We start from the raw sequence: 21,215 nt of genomic DNA on the forward strand, positions 1-21,215 counted from the left end.
CTGAGTGGGGTATTCATGTTAAACTGCGGCATGGTATCTCAGTGAGCTAGCACTATAAATCGGCATCAGTCCGAACTAGTACAAACAGCCACACAAACACACACACGTACATGCACGTCGCTATATAAGTGCAATAATCTTGGATGAGACGTTAAACCCCATTACACCTCACCTCACCTTGAAATCTCACTGCTGTGAACATAACACTTGATATCTCACTGCAGTGAACATAACACTTGATATCTCACTGCAGTGAACATAACACTTGATATCTCACTGCAGTGAACATAACACCTGATATCTCACTGCAGTGAACATAACACCTGATATCTCACTGCAGTGAACATAACACTTGATATCTCACTCAATGAACATAACACTTGATATTTCACTCAATGAACATAACACTTGATATTTCACTCAATGAACATAACACTTGATATTTCACTCAATGAACATAACACTTGATATCTCACTCAATGAACATAACACTTGATATTTCACTCAATGAACATAACACTTGATATTTCACTCAATGAACATAACACTTGATATCTCACTGCAGTGAACATAACACCTGATATCTCAATGCAGTGAACATAACACCTGATATCTCACTGCAGTGAACATAACACTTGATATCTCACTCAATGAACATAACACTTGATATTTCACTCAATGAACATAACACTTGATATTTCACTCAATGAACATAACACTTGATATTTCACTCAATGAACATAACACTTGATATCTCACTCAATGAACATAACACTTGATATTTCACTCAATGAACATAACACTTGATATTTCACTCAATGAACATAACACTTGATATTTCACTCAATGAACATAACACTTGATATCTCACTGCAGTGAACATAACACCTGATATCTCAATGCAGTGAACATAACACTTGATATCTCACTGCAGTGAACATAACACCTGATATCTCAATGCAGTGAACATAACACCTGATATCTCACTGCAGTGAACATAACACTTGATATCTCACTCAATGAACATAACACTTGATATTTCACTCAATGAACATAACACTTGATATTTCACTCAATGAACATAACACTTGATATCTCACTCAATGAATATAACACTTGATATCTCACTCAATGAACATAACACTTGATATTTCACTCAATGAACATAACACTTTGACGGAACTATTGTCATACATGAGTTACCTCCTCTTCAATTGGGGGGCGGTCGGGTAGCCCCGTCGAGCTGAAGACCCAGGTTCGGTTTCCGACATGGGTACAAATGTGTGAATCATATTTCTGGTGTTCCTCGCCGTGATATTGCTGGAATACTGCTAAAACCGTCTTAAAATCAAACTCACTCACGCACTCCCCTTAAATTGTCTCCCTTTATCGTGAGTGTCAAGCTGTACACAAACTGTTGACATCCTTTTTACGTTAGTTCCACATTCACAAGGCAAAATAATGACGGATGATCATTTATGGAGTTAATATCCCCGTTTGCCGTTTGACATTCTCTCGAAAATGCTTTGTTATGAACTGTTAATTTCTCATTTAGCTCGAGATTGTTCGTTTCGCAAAGCATCATTTTTGTTACTTGACCAGCGTGTATTCTTTTGCTTCCAAGTTCAAGAATTGCTTCTAGTTTTCAAGAATATATTTAGTTAAAGTTGATTTTCTATAAAATCATATCGAAAGAATTTTCTTGACCCTAAATCTTTTTTGATACTTTTGTTTACATTTTTTAAGATTTTGCAAACACAAAACTACCACAAATACAAGGGGTGGTGAACCATTTCTGTGTGTTAGATAGAGTGAATTTATGTTTCAAGGATTTACATTTGTAATTAAATCATTTATTTTGGGGAAAACATGCATGAAAAGTATATCATAAATAGGATTTTCCATAATTGAAATATTAGAATGTTATCAAATGAGACAAATTTGCTTACATTCCATGCTTTCTTTCATTCCCTGTTTTGTTTTGTTTTTGTCCTTCAGCATGTTCTGTCACTCTGTTTTCTATCGCACTTTTTGGGGCGGTTGGGTAGGCTAGTGCTTAAATTGTTCACTCGTCAAGCCAAAGTCCCGGGTTCGATTCACGACATAAGTACAATGTGTGAAGCCCATTTCTGGTGTCCCCCACCGTGATATTGCTGGAATATTGCTAAAAGCAGCGTAAAAACATGCTCACTCACTCACTCACTATCACACCTTTTGATCTATATTCAGTGTTGTCTTTCATTCTAACATCCCCTGTTTCTGTTTTGACAGGATAGAGAAAGCCCAGAAGCTGCTGATGGACTCGGACAGAACTCACAACAATCCCTTCATTGGACTGGCATTTAAACTGGAGGTATTGTCACCTTTCCCAATCTTAGATTTTGTCTCCAGAAATTGTGTACTCCTCCCGAAAAGAAAGGGATTCAGTACACAGATGGGATTCAGTATGTCACAGATGGGATTCAGTACCTCACAGATGGGATTCAGTACCTCACAGATGGGATTCAGTACCTCACAGATGGGATTCAGTATGTCACAGATGGGATTCAGTACCTCACAGATGGGATTCAGTACCTCACAGATGGGATTCAGTATGTCACAGATGGGATTCAGTACCTCACAGATGGGATTCAGTACCTCACAGATGGGATTCAGTATGTCACAGATGGGATTCAGTATGTCACAGTTGGGATTCAGTACCTCACAATTGGGATTCAGTATGTCACAGATGGGATTCAGTATGTCACAGATGGGATTCAGTACCTCACAGATGGGATTCAGTACCTCACAGATGGGATTCAGTACCTCACAGATGGGATTCAGTATGTCACAGATGGGATTCAGTACCTCACAGATGGGATTCAGTACCTCACAGATGGGATTCAGTATGTCACAGATGGGATTCAGTATGTCACAGTTGGGATTCAGTACCTCACAGTTGGGATTCAGTACCTCACAGATGGGATTCAGTATGTCACAGATGGGATTCAGTACCTCACAGATGGGATTCAGTACCTCACAGATGGGATTCAGTACCTCACAGATGGGATTCAGTACCTCACAGATGGGATTCAGTATGTCACAGATGGGATTCAGTACCTCACAGATGGGATTCAGTACCTCACAGATGGGATTCAGTATGTCACAGATGGGATTCAGTATGTCACAGTTGGGATTCAGTACCTCACAGATGGGATTCAGTATGTCACAGATGGGATTCAGTACCTCACAGATGGGATTCAGTATGTCACAGATGGGATTCAGTACCTCACAGATGGGATTCAGTATGTCACAGTTGGGATTCAGTACCTCACAGTTGGGATTCAGTACCTCAAAGATGAGATTTCTTAGGAAACACGCAGGGACTTTGTGGGAGGGGGGTCATGGAAAAGTACAGTGAAAGAGGAGGGGAGGTCGCCAAAATTATTCACTGCTATATAGGGAGGGTAGGGGGGGGGGGATATAAAAAATTAAAAATAAAAACGATAAATTTGAACATAATTTAGGGGAAGGTCATTTATTATGGCGAACGTGGGAGCCCTGTAAAAGATTTTCAGATATTTTAGAGATGGGGTGAGGGACCGTAAACTATGATACAATCCTAAGAGCAATCCAACCTGCCCCCTCCCAGCTATAATCAATGACCAGTCCTTTATACACGATGGCATTTCTTCTATTTATAATAGATTATAGTGTATTATTACATCAGTTATCAAATTTCAACGATCTTTTATTTCTAGGCCGGCCGATTCGGTCAGTTGACGTACGTCCGAGTCTACCAGGGCGGCATTAAGAAGGGGGACACCATTGTCAACACACGGACACAGAAGAAGACCAAAGTATCGCGGCTTGTCCGCATGAATGCCGATGAGATGGAGGTAAGTCAGTCTATGTTAAAGTAATGAATTTCCGATCACCATAGTGCTAAGATAACTTTATGCAATTGGATCCAGAGCTCCCATACCCATGCTTGTCGTAAGAGGCGACTTATGGGATCGGGTGGTACTGCTCGCTGACTAGGTTGATGCATGTCATCGATCCCAATTGCGTTGGACCCATGAAGATCCGGGGTAGAATAGGTCTTCAGCAACCCATGCTTCCTGTAAAAGGCGACTATGCTTGTCGTAAGAGGTGACTAACAGGATCGGATGGTCAGGCTCGCTGACTTGGTTGACGCATGTCATCGTGTCCCAATTGCATAGATTGATGCTCATGATATCAGTTACTTGATTGTCTGGTCCAGATGCGATTTTCTAAAGACCGCCGTCATATAGCTTGAATATTGCTGGGTTCGGCGTTAAACAACAAACAAACAAACAGACAAATAAACATTGTTGACTTCACTTTCCTTCAGGATATATCAGAAGCTTATGCCGGAGACATCTGTGCCTTGTTTGGTATTGACTGTGCCAGTGGTGATACCTTCGTAACCAAGGGCAACACACATCTCTCTATGGTGAGTAGCAGAGATTTGCTATAATAATCATGCATTTTATCATCTCGCAGAATAATCACTCCTGCATTTGAAATTTCACAGTGCACAATATTTCTATTTTTTTAACTATAATAACTTACAGATATATCACAAAATAGTCTGTCATTAGAAATTGTGAAGTCTAGCTTGATGTGAGCAAAGCAAAGTATGAACCCTGAAGATCCGGGGTAGAATAGATCTTCAGCAACCCATGCTTGCCGTAAAAGGCGACTTGGCTTGTCGTAAGAGGCGAATAACATGATCAGGTGGTCAGACTTGCTGACTAGGTTGATGCATGTTATTGATCCCAATTGTGTGGATAGATGTTCATGATGTCAATCACTAGATTGTCTGGCCCAGACACGAGTATTTACAGACCGCCGTCATATAGCTGGAATATTGCTGAGTGCGGCATTTAACAACAAACAAACAAACAAAATTTGAAACATAGATGAAAGGGAAGTAATTCCTGTAAATCTGTATGATATGTTCAGAAGGATCAGTCTGCACATGACAAGAATTGACGTCTCTTAGTTTGAGATTTCATGCAGACAAACCATATGAAAATATATGTCTATGATTTTACCTCAATACGTCTTTCATACACTCCCCGACTGGTTGAATGGAAATCCCCCTTTCTGGAACTGAAAGGGGAATCTCACCCTCATTTATAAAGTCCTGACAAAATCTCTTGGAGTGGTGTTGTACCGATGGTATTGATGCATCGTTATATATACTGTGTGTTCATACAAATTTATAAATATTTATACTAATTTAATAATTCACTGCCATTCAGTGTTTCCATTTTAATTATTACACTTGTAAAGACTGACAATGAAGGCGGAAAATTCAGTTTTAGGCATTTAATGGATAAGACTAGTTCATATTTAGCATTTAGTTGATTAATTGCAGGTCAGAGGTTTTGTCCATACATATTTAGAATAATTAATTTTATTATCATTTTATATATATATCTTGAAAGTTTGGAGTCGATGTATCAAAATATTATTTCGGCTATGCATGTGGTCCAGTATTCACTGCCTGTTGTTTGACTGCAGGAGTCCATGCATGTGGTCCAGTATTCACTGCCTGTTGTTTGACTGCAGGAGTCCATGTATGAGGCCCAGTATTCACTGCCTGTTGTATGACTGCAGGAGTCCATGTTTGTGGCCCAGTATTCACTGCCTGTTGTTTGACTGCAGGATTCCATGTATGTGATCCAGTATTCACTGCCTGTTGTTTGACTGCAGGAGTCCATGTATGTAGCCCAGTATTCACTGCCTGTTGTTTGACTGCAGGATTCCATGTATGTGATCCAGTATTCACTGCCTGTTGTTTGACTGCAGGAGTCCATGTATGTAGCCCAGTATTCACTGCCTGTTGTTTGACTGCAGGATTCCATGTATGTGATCCAGTATTCACTGCCTGTTGTTTGACTGCAGGAGTCCATGTATGAGGCCCAGTATTCACTGCCTGTTGTATGACTGCAGGAGTCCATGCATGTGGTGCAGTATTCACTGCATGTTGTTTGACTGCAGGAGTCCATGTATTTAGTCCAGTATTCACTGCCTGTTGTTTGACTGCAGGAGTCCATGTATGTGATCCAGTATTCACTGCCTGTTGTTTGACTGCAGGAGTCCATGTACGTAGCCCAGTATTCACTGCCTGTTGTTTGACTGCAGGATTCCATGTATGTGATCCAGTATTCACTGCCTGTTGTTTGACTGCAGGAGTCCATGTATGTAGCCCAGTATTCACTGCCTGTTGTTTGACTGCAGGATTCCATGTATGTGATCCAGTATTCACTGCCTGTTGTTTGACTGCAGGAGTCCATGTATGAGGCCCAGTATTCACTGCCTGTTGTATGACTGCAGGAGTCCATGCATGTGGTGCAGTATTCACTGCCTGTTGTTTGACTGCAGGAGTCCATGTATTTGGTCCAGTATTCACTGCCTGTTGTTTGACTGCAGGAGTCCATGTATGAGGCCCAGTATTCACTGCCTGTTGTTTGACTGCAGGAGTCCATGTATTTGGTCCAGTATTCACTGCCTGTTGTTTGACTGCAGGAGTCCATGCATGTGGTCCAGTATTCACTGCCTGTTGTTTGACAGCAGGAGTCCATGCATGTGGTGCAGTATTCACTGCCTGTTGTTTGACTGCAGGAGTCCATGTATGTGGTCCAGTATTCACTGCCTGTTGTTTGACTGTAGGAATCCATGCATGTGGTGCAGTATTCACTGCCTGTTGTTTGACTGTAGGAATCCATGTATGTGGTCTGGTATTCACTGCCTGTTGTTTGACTGCAGGAGTCCATGTTTGTGGCGGAACCGGTCATCTCCATGTCCATCAAACCCCTCAAGCAGCAGGATGTGGACAACTTCTCCAAGGGCATTGCACGCTTCACGAAGGAGGACCCCACCTTCCGTGTACAGTGGGACAATGACGTCAAGGAGACCATCGCCTCGGGCATGGGAGAACTACACCTCGATGTCTATGCTCAGGTAAGGCAACTATGTCCAGGTGTGTATGCCCAGGTAAGGCAACTATGTCCAGGTGTCTGTGCTCAGATGAGGCAACTATGTCCAGGTGTCTGTGCTCAGGTAAGGCAACTTTGTCCAGGTGTCTGCTCAGGTAAGGCAACGATGTCCAGGTGTCTGTGCTCAGGTAAGGCAACGGTGTCCAGGTGTCTGTGCTCAGGTGAGGCAACGATGTCCAGGTGTCTGTGCTCAGGTAAGGCAACTTTGTCCAGGTGTCTGCTCAGGTAAGGCAACGATGTCCAGGTGTCTGTGCTCAGGTAAGGCAACGGTGTCCAGGTGTCTGTGCTCAGGTGAGGCAACGATGTCCAGGTGTCTGCTCAGGTAAGGCAACTATGTCTAGGTGTCTGTGCTCAGGTAAGGCAGCTATGTCCAGGTGTCTGTGCTCAGGTAAGGCAACTATGTCCAGGTGTCTGTGCTCAAGTAAGGCAACTATGTCCAGGTGTCTGTGCTCAAGTAAGGCAACGATGTCCAGGTGTCTGTGCTCAGGTGAGGCAACGATGTCCAGGTGTCTGTGCTCAGGTAAGGCAACTATGTCCAGGTGTCTGTGCTCAGGTAAGGCAACGGTGTCCAGGTGTCTGTGCTCAGGTGAGGCAACGATGTCCAGGTGTCTGCTCAGGTAAGGCAACTATGTCCAGGTGTCTGTGCTCAGGTAAGGCAGCTATGTCCAGGTGTCTGTGCTCAGGTAAAGCAACTATGTCCAGGGGTCTGTGCTCAGGTAAGGGAACTATGTCCAGGTGTCTGTGCTCAGGTAAGGCTGCTATGTCCAGGTGTCTGTGCTCAGATAAGGCAACTGTCTCCATCTGTCTGTGCTCAGGTGAGGCAACTATGTCCAGGTGTCTGTGCTCAGGTAAGGCAACTATGTCCAGGTGTCTGTGCTCAGGTAAGGGAACTATGTCCAGGTGTCTGTGCTCAGGTAAGGCAACTATGTCCAGGTGTCTGTGCTCAGGTAAGGCAGCTATGTCCAGGTGTCTGTGCTCAGGTGAGGCAACTATGTCCAGGTGTCTTCTCAGGTAAGGCAACTATGTCCAGGTGTCTGTGCTCAGGTAAGGCAGCTATGTCCAGGTGTCTGTGCTCAGGTAAGGCAACTATGTCCAGGTGTCTGTGCTCAGGTAAGGCAACTGTTGCATTTTGGGACCTGTCTTCTATAATTGTTCTTGAAACCATACACAAGCACAGCCGTTGCTTCCTTACCACCATTGTATTTCTCCAACCTCCACCAAGGGCAGATAATTCTAAACATCTTTTCATTTCAAACCACTAAAAATTAATTATAACATGCTTTTCCCAATATGAAATATACTTGTGACAATGTGTATGCTCATTTTAGGTATGTATTCCAGATGTGTATGCTCAGGTGAAGGGAGTATGCTCAGATGTGTATGCTCGGGTGAAGGGAGTATGCTCAGATGTGTATGCTCGGGTGAAAGGTGTATGCTCAGATGTGTATGCTCGGGTGAAGGGAGTATGCTCAGATGTGTATGCTCAGGTGAAGGGTGTATGCTCAGATGTGTATGCTCGGGTGAAGGGAGTATGCTCAGATGTGTATGCTCGGGTGAAGGGTGTATGCTCAGATGTGTATGCTCAGGTGAAGGGAGTATGCTCAGATGTGTATGCTCGGGTGAAGGGAGTATGCTCAGATGTGTATGCTCAGGTGAAGGGAGTATGCTCAGATGTGTATGCTCAGGTGAAGGGAGTATGCTCAGATGTGTATGCTCGGGTGAAGGGAGTATGCTCAGATGTGTATGCTCGGGTGAAGGGAGTATGCTCAGATGTGTATGCTCAGGTGAAGGGAGTATGCTCAGATGTGTATGCTCAGGTGAAGGGAGTATGCTCAGATGTGTATGCTCAGGTGAAGGGAGTATGCTCAGATGTGTATGCTCAGGCGATGTTGCCTCAAAGTGGCTCTGTTTAAGTCTATTCTCAGTTGAGGTAAGTTTGTTCAGATGCCAATGTGTTAATGCTTGTCAGCAGCCATGTCTGTCTGGACTGAGCACTTTCTGTTTGTTTGAAAGTTCTGCTTTTGTTTTCCCTAAACCCATGAAGATCCAGGGTAGAATAGGTCTTCAGCAACCCATGCTTGCCGTAAAAGGAGACCAAACCTTGAACCCAGTTCTATCAACTGTTTGTTTCACTTCAGAGGCTGGAGAGAGAATACAATGCAAAGTGTCAGCTTGGGAAGCCTAAAGTTGCCTTCAGGGAATCATTGCTGGGTCAAGCGGAGTGAGTACTCAAATCACCTGTGGAAGTTTTGTTTTTGTTATTTTATGTCTCTTTTTTTTTTATCCAATGGGAAGTTAGCCTTTTGCATGTGTCATTGACTTATTTATTTGTTTGTTGCTTAACTCAGACAGAGACCTATAAATAATCATGTCTGGAACCAGACAATCCAATGATCGTTATTTCGAGCATCAATCCATGCAATTGGGATCGATGACATGCATCATAAGGGTTAGCCAGACACAAATTTTCAGATTTTCTCCTGCACTTGGAGCATATGGACATAAATATTAGGTGTCATTTTACAATAATAGGTTGCATGGATCCCTGTTTGTGTGTGTTTTCCCCAGTTGTTGAACAGCGTGATACTCTTGCTGCCATTTGACAATGGTTCCGATGTACGTTTTTCAGTTTTGACTATTTTCATCGAAAGCAAAGTGGAGGTCAAGGTCAATATGGTCGGGTCATAGGGGTCATGGAGGTGAGTGGATTTTAAGTTTCAGCAAGTCTCAGATTGTGCCATTACATGGCTTTATGGTCTAAGGACTGCCTCCGTGGTCTAGACCGCCTCTGTGGTCTTGTGGTAGAGCGTTCGCCCGGAGAGCGGAAGGTCCGAGGTTCGATCCCTGTCCGTGTCATACCAAAAGACGTTAAAAGATGGTACTTGTTGTTACCCTGTCTGGCGCTCGGCATTAAGGGGATAAAACAAGGACTGGTCGGCTCGGAGTCAGTATACTGTGTCTGAGTAGGGTATTCATGTTAAACTGCAGCATGGTATCTCAGTGAGCTAGCACTATAAATCGGCATCAGTCCGGACTAGTACAAGCAGCCACACACACACAAACGTGCATGCACGTTGCTATATAAGTGCAATAATCTTGGACGCGATGTTAAACCCAATTTCACCTCACCTCACCTCACCTCACCTCACCTCACCTCACCTCACCTCACCTCACCTCACCTCTGTGGTCTTGCGGATAGAGAGAGGGACGTTCGTGCACCAGCCACGTCATATCAGACGATGTTAAAAAGTAGGTTCTTGATGCTACCCTGCCTGACGCTCAGCATTAAGGGGATAAAGCAAGGACAGGTCGGTTCAGAGTCGGTATACAGTGTTAAAGTCTGGTATTCCTGTTAAACTGCGGCATGGTATTTCAGCGGGCTAGCATTACACAACCAGCATCAGTCCGGAATAGTACAAGCAGCCTCACACACTCACACATGCATGTACATCACTATACAAGTGCAATAATCTTGAACGCGACGTTAAACCCCATTTCGGTTTAAGGCATCACAGTGCCATATGCAGAGTTGCTTCCCTTTACTATGAAAGGATCCAGTGTATTTTGGATTGCATTACCTTGGTTATGATTCTTTATTCATCAGCACCTTAGATACTGACTCGCTTGCCAGCTGTTGGGTCAGTCCTGGATCAGTCCTGGGTCAGTCCTGGGTCAGTCCTGGGTCTGCCCTGGATCAGCCCTGCGTCAGTCCTGGGTCAGCCCTGGATCGGTCCTGGGTCAGTCCTGGATCGGTCCTGGGTCAGTCCTGGATCGGTCCTGGGTCAGTCCTGGATCAGTCCTGGATCAGTCCTGGGTCAGTCCTGGATCAGTCCTGGGTCAGTCCTGGGTCAGTCCTGGGTCAGCCCTGGGTCAGCCCTGGGTTAGTCCTGGATCAGTCCTGGGTCAGTCCACTGAATACAAGCTACTCACTCATTGACTCGGAACAATTTGAGACATTCCAACATGTGACCTTTGTACTACAGCCTCTACCCCCAGAGGAAAACACCAAGTTAGAGTTTGAAGATGAGACGACAGGGACCAATATACCCAAGCAATATATTCCTGCCATTGAAAAGGTAAGCATATCCCGTGTATGTTTTGTTTGTTTGTTGTTTAATGCCGCACTCAGCAGTATTGAAGCTATATAACAGCGGTCTGTAAATAATCAAGTCTGGATCAGACAATCCAGTGATTGACATCATGAACATCAATCCACACAATTGGGATACTATGACATGCATCAACCAAGTCAGCGAGCCTGACCACCCAATCCCGTTAGACGCTTCTAACGACAAGCATAATCGACTTTTACAGCAAGCATGGGTTGCTAAAGTCCTATTCTACCCCGGATCTTCACGGGTAGTATTTGAAGAGAACCATTTTCAGGCATGACCTCACATATTTCTATGATTTTCCTAGTCAAGCTGGCCAAAATAATTTTTCCACAAAAATATTATTTAAGTTAAATATTTTATTACTGAAACATTGTCGCGCCAATATGCCAGTTTTAGTCCGTTAGTATCATAGTAGAAGGTTGAAAGTATGCTGGGAGCTGATTGGTTGTTGCAGGGTTTCCGGAAGGCGTGTGAAAAGGGTGGACTAACTGGACATAAAGTTGCTGGTGTCGTCTTCAGACTTAAAGATGGTAAATGTTGAAATTGTCCGAAACCTTATGCCCCAAACAACTATAGCGCCATGACTTTCTAAATGTTAGATTGTGTGGGGGCGACTGGGTAACCTTGTGGTTAAAAACGTTCCCTTGTCACACTGAAGACCCGGGTTCGGTTCCCACCATGGGTACAATGTTTAAAGCCCATTTCTTGTGTCCCCTGCTGTGATATTGCTGGAATATTGATAAGAGCGGTGTAAGACTTTTCTCACTCACAAGATAGTGGGAGTTACACAAAGCAGCCATACTGCCATGACTCTCTAAATGTTAGATTGTAGGAGTTACAAAAGTCAAACGCTGCGATTGCTTCATGGACTGAGACCCAGGGTTGATCTGAGTAATGCAGCTGTATATACATGTCATTCTCCGACTCTCTGCTGTTGCCTTGCTAGATGACACCCTGATCATGTAGAAATACTGAGAATCTGAGATTCCCGAAGAACTTTGAGTCCTTGAGCGGTGAGTTGATTCTTCCGAAATCAGCAGATTCGAGTGATTTTCCTGCCCTAAACCATGTTATGGTTCATATGTAACATCTCTATAATTGTGCACAATGTCTCTATAATTGTGCATAATGTCCTATAATTGCGTCAGTTTGACTCAGAAATTTGCTCAGTGAATTCCTGGCTCAGTGTCAACTGCAACAATTGTAGCATGTCAGTCATCAAAATGATTTTAAGTTTCTAGTGACTGAGTTTGGTTTTATGCCGCTTTTAGCAATATTCCAGCAATATCATGGCGGGGGAAACCAGAAATGAGCTTCATACATGGAACCCATGTGAGGAATCAAACCTTGGTCTTTGGCATGACGAGTGAACACTTTAACCACTAGGCTACCCCACTGCCCCTTTAAATTTCTAGGTTTGTCAGCACCATACTTGTGAATGTGGGTGTCACATAAGTGATAAGTCCTGCATTACTTTGGGTCCTCCTTTCCTCTCACAGTGATGTCACTGAAATACTGTTTAAAGCAGTGTTAGAACCATCTTACTGAGGCAAGGGCGCTATTTTCCACCTTTGTCAAACAAGGTGGAAATTTCCAGGCTCAATCGTAGCGCCACCAGCGGCTATTACAAGTTATGTCCCTTTTTTGTCCCTCCTATTGACCAATTCGATTCCACCTCTCATATCACTTGCAATTGCTGCATACAAAATGGTGGCGCACAGTCAAGACGATCTGATCGATAATGAAGATCTATATTGTGATATAACAGGCCTTACCTCATGAAGTGCATGAGATCACTTGAATACCTTGATTAAAAACATGAAAAGGTTTGCAAAATATCTGTCGAAGGCCAGCTGGCTCTGTACACATGCTATGCAAATCCTTCAGTCGACCGAAATTTGCATTGAATCCATGTTGTTTAATTACGAACTGGATGTCTAGTTCGTTACACGATTTTGATTGGACTATGCATAAACTTGTTAGTCCAGCCAAAATGTAACTCTGGAATTCCAGCAAGGGTGGAAACTGGATTTTTATAGTCAGTTAATGCCCTTGCCTCAGGAAGATGTGTTAAAACATAATCACTATTGCAAGGTGACATTCACACCGGACAATATTCCACCATCTGTAAATAACATATCTGAATTTCTGCAAAAAGTTGTTTAAGCCCACTGTTCAATAGATCACTGTTTTCTACAGGGGGCAAGGCTGTCCCAGTCGTCTAAGGTGCCGTGATTCACTGTGCAGAGTTGCGTCTCTTGGGCACGCCAGAAACCTATGATAGTGGGTTTGAATCCCGGTTCGCCCCGATTATGGTTCTAGGTTTGTCAACACCATACCCGTACTCATGGGTTTCACCGAAGTGGTAAACATCTGAGACCTGCATCACTTCCGGCTTTCCTCCCACATTAAGCTGACACGCCATGATATAACTGGTAAACTGTTAGAAGCGGCGTTAATCCCAACTCACTCACTCACTGTTTGCTACAGGTGCCCACCATGCAGTAGATTCCAGTGAACTTGCCTTCACGACGGCAGCGGAAATGGCCGTGAAACAGAGTGAGTATAAGTATGAGTAAAATATCATAGCAGAATATTATTAAACCAATATTACAGCAATTTGATGGCATCCAGTTTATAAATGAGTTTTGACCAAACAATCTTGTGATTGATACTCTGAGCATCGATCTATGTTGTCGGGTGATGTTGATTACGTGATCATCCAAGTCGCTGAGTAGTATTAGCAGGATCAGGAGGGGTACATGGGATTTTATGCGTCCTGGTGTTATGTTTTATACCATTGATTTGTCCACCCTCTCATAAATCCACGTGCAGCCTGACTTGCTCATGGCGGGGTACAAGAGATTTACTACCCCGCTCAGAAAAAAAAAATGTCCCTTACATGGCCAGTCTGGTTCCTTAGGTTTGCCAGCACAGCATACCCAGGTAACCAGACTGCTTTAAGCCGGGATATTTTATCAAGATCCCGTTGACCAATCAGATCTCATCATTCTGACGGGGCGGTCGGGTAGCCTAGTGGTTAAAGCGTTCGCTCGTCACGCCGAAGACCCGGGTTCGATTCCCGACATGGGTACAATGTGTGAAGCCCATTTCTGGTGTCCCCCCGCCGTGATATTGCTGGAATATTGCTAAAAGCGGCGTAAAACCATACTCACTCACTCATCATTCTGACATGGAGGTGTGATAATTCAATTTAGGTTGGACATTGTAGTCCTGATTTTGTAGGAGTTGAAAGTGTCCCGGGACTGTAGTTGATAAAACAAATTGAAATTTGATGATTTGATGATTTTGGACAATTTCATGACTTTGTGTTTGCCAGCGATATTTTTTTTATGAGGTTGAACATGTTGTAAAAAGATCCACACTTGATAAAATAGGTGAACCAAGAGATTTTGTCCTTCCTAACTCACATTAGGTGAAGCAACATATGCATGTGCAAGTTTGTCTAAATTAAGCCAGATGAAGTTACTTCTTGTGTGATTGGGGGCATGGGGGCGCCCAGTCATCGGTCATCTAAGGCGCCGCAATTCGCTGTGCAGAGTTGTGTCCCTTGGGCACGCCAGAAACCTATGATTCTGGGTTCGAATCCCGGTTCGCTCGGATTATGTTTCTAGGTTTTTCAGCACCATACCTGTCCTCGTGAGTTTCACCGAAGTGGTAAACATCTGAGACATGCATCACTTCCGGCTTTTCTTCCACATTAAACTGACACACAGCGATAAAAGCGGCGTTAAACCCAACTCACTCACTCACTCTTGTATGATGCCACTTCTAGTGTTTGCGGACGGGAACTGGATTATTCTGGAGCCGGTCATGATGGTGGAGGTCAACGCCCCCGGGGAGTTCCAAGGGTCAGTCATGGCATCCCTCAGCAAGCGCCACGCCCTCATCACAGGGACTGATGCTATAGAGGGGTACTTTACGCTGTATTGTGAGGTAAGGGGGAAATTATTGGTCATCTTGGACATGGACAATATGGTGGCTCATTAATTGCTGTTCAGAGTTGCTTCCCTCAGTGGAGCCAGGAGCTACTGATTGTATTGGTTTGTGTAATCATAATCCTATGACCTTGTTTGTTTTCTTTGTTAGCAATAGTCCAGTATGGACCAGACAATCCAGTGATTGACATGAGAATAGTTCTATGTAATTGGGATGTGATGCCATGTATAAACCAGGTCTGACCACCCGACCCATCAAGTCACCTCTTTCGACAAGCACGTGTAGTTGAAGACCATGGGGTTAAATCCATCAAACGCCCTCATTTTTAGGTTTGCCAGCACCATCCTTAGGTTTCATCCAAGACCTGCATCACTTCAAGCATTATTAAAAAATACTAGCCTTGGTTCTCAGGCACAGCACACATCATCAGAAGGTCTGCTGATAAATAAATTAAAAAATACTAATGCTAAACACAATGCCATCCAATACAACGTGCAGTCACTTCCCTTCACATGCGCACTGCTTTACTATGCATCTTGTGTTATGGTCATGGCAGCAATAGGAGTTTGTATGCTTCTTTATGTAGGGTGGCCCTTTCCCAGGTTGATGGTACACAACTGTTTGTTTGGTTACATACTAGTTTGAACAAGCCAACAAAAAAAAGCAATACCCACCCACAATATATTGTCAAAAGTCATTGCCTGAGAACCAACTTTTTTAAGCTAACTCACTCACTCAGCACTGCCTATACTTGTCAAATTTCCTGCTGTTTCTGTTCTGTAGACAATCAGTTTCATCTTTCAGGTTCCTCTGAATGAAATGTTCGGCTATGCGACGGAGCTGAGGTCGTTGACCCAGGGCAAGGGGGAGTTCACCATGGAGTACAGCCGCTACTGCCCCGCCCTCCCCGAGACCCAGGAGGAGCTTCTGATGGAGTACGAGCAAGCCCAGGGGGGTCACGGGGACAAGAAGAAGAAACGGAACTGAGGACGTGGCCGTAGGAAATGTGTATATACATATATATATATGTGAGTGTGTGAGTGGTATGATAGTGCAGAGACTGAGATCACAGACTTTACACAATGGTTGGCCAGACCAGATGTGTGTTGGCGATGGTTCACAGTATTGTTGAAAGTGTTGTGTGTGAAGAGCTCACTGAGACAGCTGTACTGGTGACAGACAGAAGTTCACCTGTTACACATCTATGCTGTTCTGTGTGGAGAATCCTGGATATAGAGAACAGATGATGCCATGTCAGGCATTCGGAGATCATTTCTTCCTTCCAGAATCAACCCAGATCACTTGTGATCAATACATCTGGTGTAAAGTGATTTATGTTCATGGCATGATGTGAATGAAGTACATGGACAATGACTTCGGATGGGAACACTGGGACAAGAGTCTGTCCGGGGTCTTGTCTTCATGTTGGTCTAAACTGGTCGTTCGAATTCTTTGAATTAGGGGGGCATGGGTGGCCCAGTCATCTAAGGCGCCGCGATTTGCTGTGCAGAGTTGCGTCCCTTGGGCCACCAGAAACCTATGATTGTGGGTTCGAATCCAGGTTCGCCCCAATTATGTTTCTAGGTTTGTCAGCACCATACCCGTGCTCCTGGGTTTCGTCGAAGTGGTAAACGTCTGAGACCTGCATCACTTCGGGCATTCCTCCCACATTAAGATGACACGCCGTGATAAAACTGGAATACTGTTAAAAGAGGCGTTAAACCCAACTCACTCACTCTTTGAATTCAGCTTGGACAAGGACCCTTTAACTTTCCAGGTTAATTTCAACTAAGGCTGACTTACCCAGTCCAGCCCTAATGCTTAGTTCTCAGATACTAGAGAAGCTCATCTAGCTGCGCATCTTCCTGAGGCAAGGGGGTTAACTGACTTTAAAAGTCCAGTTTCCACCCTTGCCGAACTAGGCTGGTATTCCTGGGCTCGATCGTAGTGCATCCAGTGGCTATTGTGAGTTATGTCCTTTCTATGCCTCTCCTATGGACCAATCAGATTCCACCTCTCGTATCACATGCATTTGCTTCAAACAAAATGGCAGCGCCCAGTCAAGACGATCTGATTGATAATCAAGATCTATATTGTGATAAAAAGGGTCTTACATCGTGAAATGTATCAAATCACGTGAGCACTTTGATTTAAAACATGAAAAGATTTGGAAAATATCTGTTGACAACAAGTTGGCTGGGCACATGCTTTGCAAATCTTGCAATCGACCGAAATCTACATGACAGTTTACAAACCAGATTTTGATTTTGTTGCGGGATTGTGATTGGACTATGCATAGACTCGTTAGTCCAGCCAAATTGTAACTCAATAATACCAGCCTAGTTCAGCAAGAGTGGCAACTGGATTTTTAGTCAGTTAACTCACTTGCCTCGGGAAGATGCTATCTGCAATTCAAGATTTGTTTCTTTTAGGTTATGTTTATTTGTATTGTGATTGTATGTCTTTGTTTCCTTGTTTTTCATGTTTCATATTAACATCGCTCATAAACACACGCAAACATTTGTTCCTATGAAACCCGAATTTTTCACTTCAGGGTCGGAACATTTTCATTGCAATTTTCTGTATTTAATCCTAATATTTTTTCAGGGTCAGAACTGAATTTGGGCTGAACAAATTACATAGCTGCCTGTCTATGTGATGATACAAAAAGGGTTAATTTAATTTGGACCTGCATGGATTAAGGATGGAAGCGAGTAGGGTGTAGAGTAGTACATGCTTACATTGCAAGTTCAAAGGAGCATTATAGCTAAAATGGATAGAATTGTCATTAAACCACCCGCATGTTATCAAGAATCAGCGGGCCACTGTAACTTGATAATGCCCTCATATGGCTTGACGACGGGCCATTATCACGCTCGTTGTTAGGTGACGTCATAGGGTAGGCATAGGTGACGTCACGTTAACTAGTGACGTCATCTGGTTTGTTGTATGACGTTTCCATATTTGTAAAAGTGGGTCAGTGACATTTGTGTTGATTGCAGTAAATGTTTCCATCCATTTTAGCTATAATAACGGTAATGCTATTTTTCAGGGCATTATCATTTGCAGAAGCCCTCGGTCTCTTAAACTGCCCTCCTTCTTCAGGCAGCTTATGGAAGACCTCGGGCTTCTGCAAATGATAATGCCCTGAAAAATAGCATTACCCTTATAATAATCACCCCGTATACAAGACATTTGCAAAGGATCAGCCATCGTGCTCTTGACACATGGCACAGTAATCCAGTTGTGGTTTAAGATGGTTTATGTATGTAAACGTCAGAATTATTTTCTCTCTTGAAAAACAGCAATCATAGAACTATAGAGTACTCCTGGACATTCATGGAAACAAGTCTTTGTTTTTCATTTACAAGTTGAACGTGAGGACCGGAATCTTCTTACTGACAGACAATAAAGTTGTCCATACAATGTTCCATGTCTTCATGACAGACCATGCCCATCATTGCGCTGCCATCGTGTTATCACAATTTCATGAGTTGATATTTGTAAATATTACAAATGTTCTATGATAAAATATTTATTAACTGTCAACAGAATTTTACTGTAATAAAAGAAATGTAAATATCATGAAATTGTTAATATTGAGTGATTTTCCTTTACAGCCCTCAGCAGTATTCCAGCTGTATGAGAGTAGTCTGTAAATAATCGAGTCTGGAGCAGACAATCCAATGATTGATGTTGTGAGCAACAATCCATGCCGTTGTGGTATCATGATACGCAATCTAGCAAGTCACTGCACTGTGATAAGTGTCAATAACATTTTGCTTTATGTTTTAAGAGAATATAAACATATACAAACGATTGGTTGGTTTGTTGTTTGATGCCGCACTCAGCAATATTCCAGCTATAAGACGGCGGTCTGTAAATAATCAAGTCTGGACCAGACAATCCAGTGATTAATACATGTATCATGATCATCAATCCACGCAATTGGGATACAATGACATGCATCAACCAAGTCAGCGAGGCTGACCACCCGATCCCGTTAGTTGCAACTTACGACAAGCAGAGTCGCCTTTCACAACAAGCATGGGTTGAAGCAGATGTTTACAGCTCGCTCTCTCTCTCACATATATATCCATATATATAAATGCTAAACAATAAACAAACTCAAAGAATTTAATCATTTATTTTTGACAGTGCAGAACAACGCCTAACTATATCCCATCAGAATACAAATAGAAATACAGCAGCGAGTTCAGTTGTTTAACAATAACCACGTACCCAGGATTTAACAGGTTTCACAGAGAACAGCACCATGACGATAACCGACTTACTGACAGTATCACATTGTCACAACCATGTCAATAGTTCCCCGTGGGACACAGGCATGTCAATAGTTCCCTGAGGGACACAGGCATGTCAACAGTTCCCTGTGGGACACAGGCATGTCAATAGTTCCCTGTGGGACACAGCCATGTCAGTAGTTCCCTGTGGAACACAGTCATGTCAGTAGTTCCCTATGGGACACAGGCATGTCAATTGTTCCCTGTGGTACACAAGCATGTCAATAGTTCCCTGTGGGACACAGGCATGTCAATAGTTCCCTGTGGGACACAAGCAGGTATTTCCCGTTAATGAGTGAACTCTGTGGAATGAGATGATTGTCTTGTAATTAGGGCACTGTGGGACATGAAGTCATCTTCTGGTAATTAGGGACCGGTCATTTATAACAGGGGTGGGGGTCAGATGTTTTAGATGCACTGATGTACTTAAAATCATGCTTGTCATATTTTTTTATGCCCCTCCCCATGTCCTTGTACATTTTTGCAATGACCCTCCCAGGAAAGATGCTTTGTATATTATGATAAAATGTCCATATTTTTAGGTGACACCACGATTCTGATTCCCTCTGACCCACCCCCCTGTAATAAATGACCAGTCCTTTAGGACAACCAATCAAGTATACATTCAAATAGGTCGTAAGGCAAACTAAAACATGAGATTTCTGTCACACAATTCACTAGACATAAGTGCCCTGGGATGAAAGCCTGATACGATGCAGGCCATGTGGACAGGGAGGATGGAGCCACAAGCACGAGTATCGTGCTGACAAATCAAGGATCATGGAGAGTGAATATGGGATTCAGAATCATCGGATTCTGGCACAGCGAATTGTGGTGCATTTAGACTGGGCCAGCGATGCCCCTGGATCTGATGCATCATGTTGAGTCAGAGGGGAGTGAAGCCACTCTTCGCAATATCCCAGCTAGGTCAAAGCATGGTACACCATAACTTGGCTTCACACATTGTAATCCTGTAGGTACTCCATACAGTGAAATGTTGGTGAGCTACAAATGTTCTGTTATAATGAAACAATACCAAATGGTAACTTAAGTACATCCACATTAACAAAGAAGGAAGGAACATCACCAATCGCCTCGTGTGGTACAAAAATAATTGACACTACTAGGTCTTTCACATAATAAATGTGACACACACTACCTGTGACAAACATCTACCAGATGTTTAAGCACAGCTATAGCCTTCTGTTGAAAGAGGTTAGTACTTGAACATTTGAAGTACATTTATGACAGGCAAAAGATCTGTCATGTAAATTTTCGGTCTTTGTAGGGGCACTTTAAAAGACTACTTACAAGTTGGTCAGAGGGTGCTTGTTGGAGCAGGCTGCTTAATACAACAAATACGGTATATCAGTCGATCAGACATCAGTAATTGTTGTAATGAGCAACTTCCCAAACTAGGGACATCATTCATAATTTTTTATTTTGAAAAATAGACCTGTCAATCTCACCGGCCCACCACCTATAACGAAGGGTGAGCTTGACAACTTCTAAGATGTTTCACTAAAAGATGTATTCTGCACTGAATCCCCAAGAGACTATCAGGGATACCTGGGGACCTGTTTTGCACTGGAATCCAAAGAGAGACAATCAAGAAGTACTGGGGACCTATTCTGCACTGGCAAAGAGGCAATCAAGGGTACTTGGGACCTATTCTGTACTGGAATCCCCAGAGAGGCAATCATTGGTACTGGGGACCTATTCTGTACTGGAATCCACAGACAGACAATCAAGGGTACTTGGGACCTATTCTGTACTGGAATCCACAGACAGGCAATCAAGGGTACTTGGGACCTATTCTGTACTGG

At 43.3% G+C, this 21,215-nt stretch overlaps 1 protein-coding gene across 1 annotated transcript in view; it reads left to right on the forward strand.

Moving 5' to 3' along the window:
* LOC139447677 (elongation factor G, mitochondrial-like) overlaps positions 1-18,651 on the forward strand; it is a 32,555-nt gene extending 13,904 nt beyond the window's left edge. Inside the window, exons 10-20 of the mRNA XM_071229106.1 lie at positions 2,272-2,353; positions 3,741-3,878; positions 4,355-4,456; positions 6,781-6,975; positions 9,149-9,231; positions 9,640-9,709; positions 10,994-11,086; positions 11,580-11,655; positions 13,616-13,684; positions 14,922-15,082; positions 15,890-18,651. Of these exons, the coding sequence (XP_071085207.1) occupies positions 2,272-2,353; positions 3,741-3,878; positions 4,355-4,456; positions 6,781-6,975; positions 9,149-9,231; positions 9,640-9,709; positions 10,994-11,086; positions 11,580-11,655; positions 13,616-13,684; positions 14,922-15,082; positions 15,890-16,072 (1,252 nt within the window). The 3' untranslated portion in view covers positions 16,073-18,651. The remainder of the gene's footprint in view (positions 1-2,271; positions 2,354-3,740; positions 3,879-4,354; positions 4,457-6,780; positions 6,976-9,148; positions 9,232-9,639; positions 9,710-10,993; positions 11,087-11,579; positions 11,656-13,615; positions 13,685-14,921; positions 15,083-15,889) is intronic.
* Positions 18,652-21,215: the final 2,564 nt, after the last annotated feature.

Source organism: Haliotis cracherodii, unplaced genomic scaffold, assembly GCF_022045235.1.
Source record: "Haliotis cracherodii isolate W230 unplaced genomic scaffold, xgHalCrac1.p SCAF_7, whole genome shotgun sequence".
NCBI classification, from domain to species: Eukaryota; Metazoa; Mollusca; class Gastropoda; order Lepetellida; family Haliotidae; genus Haliotis; species Haliotis cracherodii.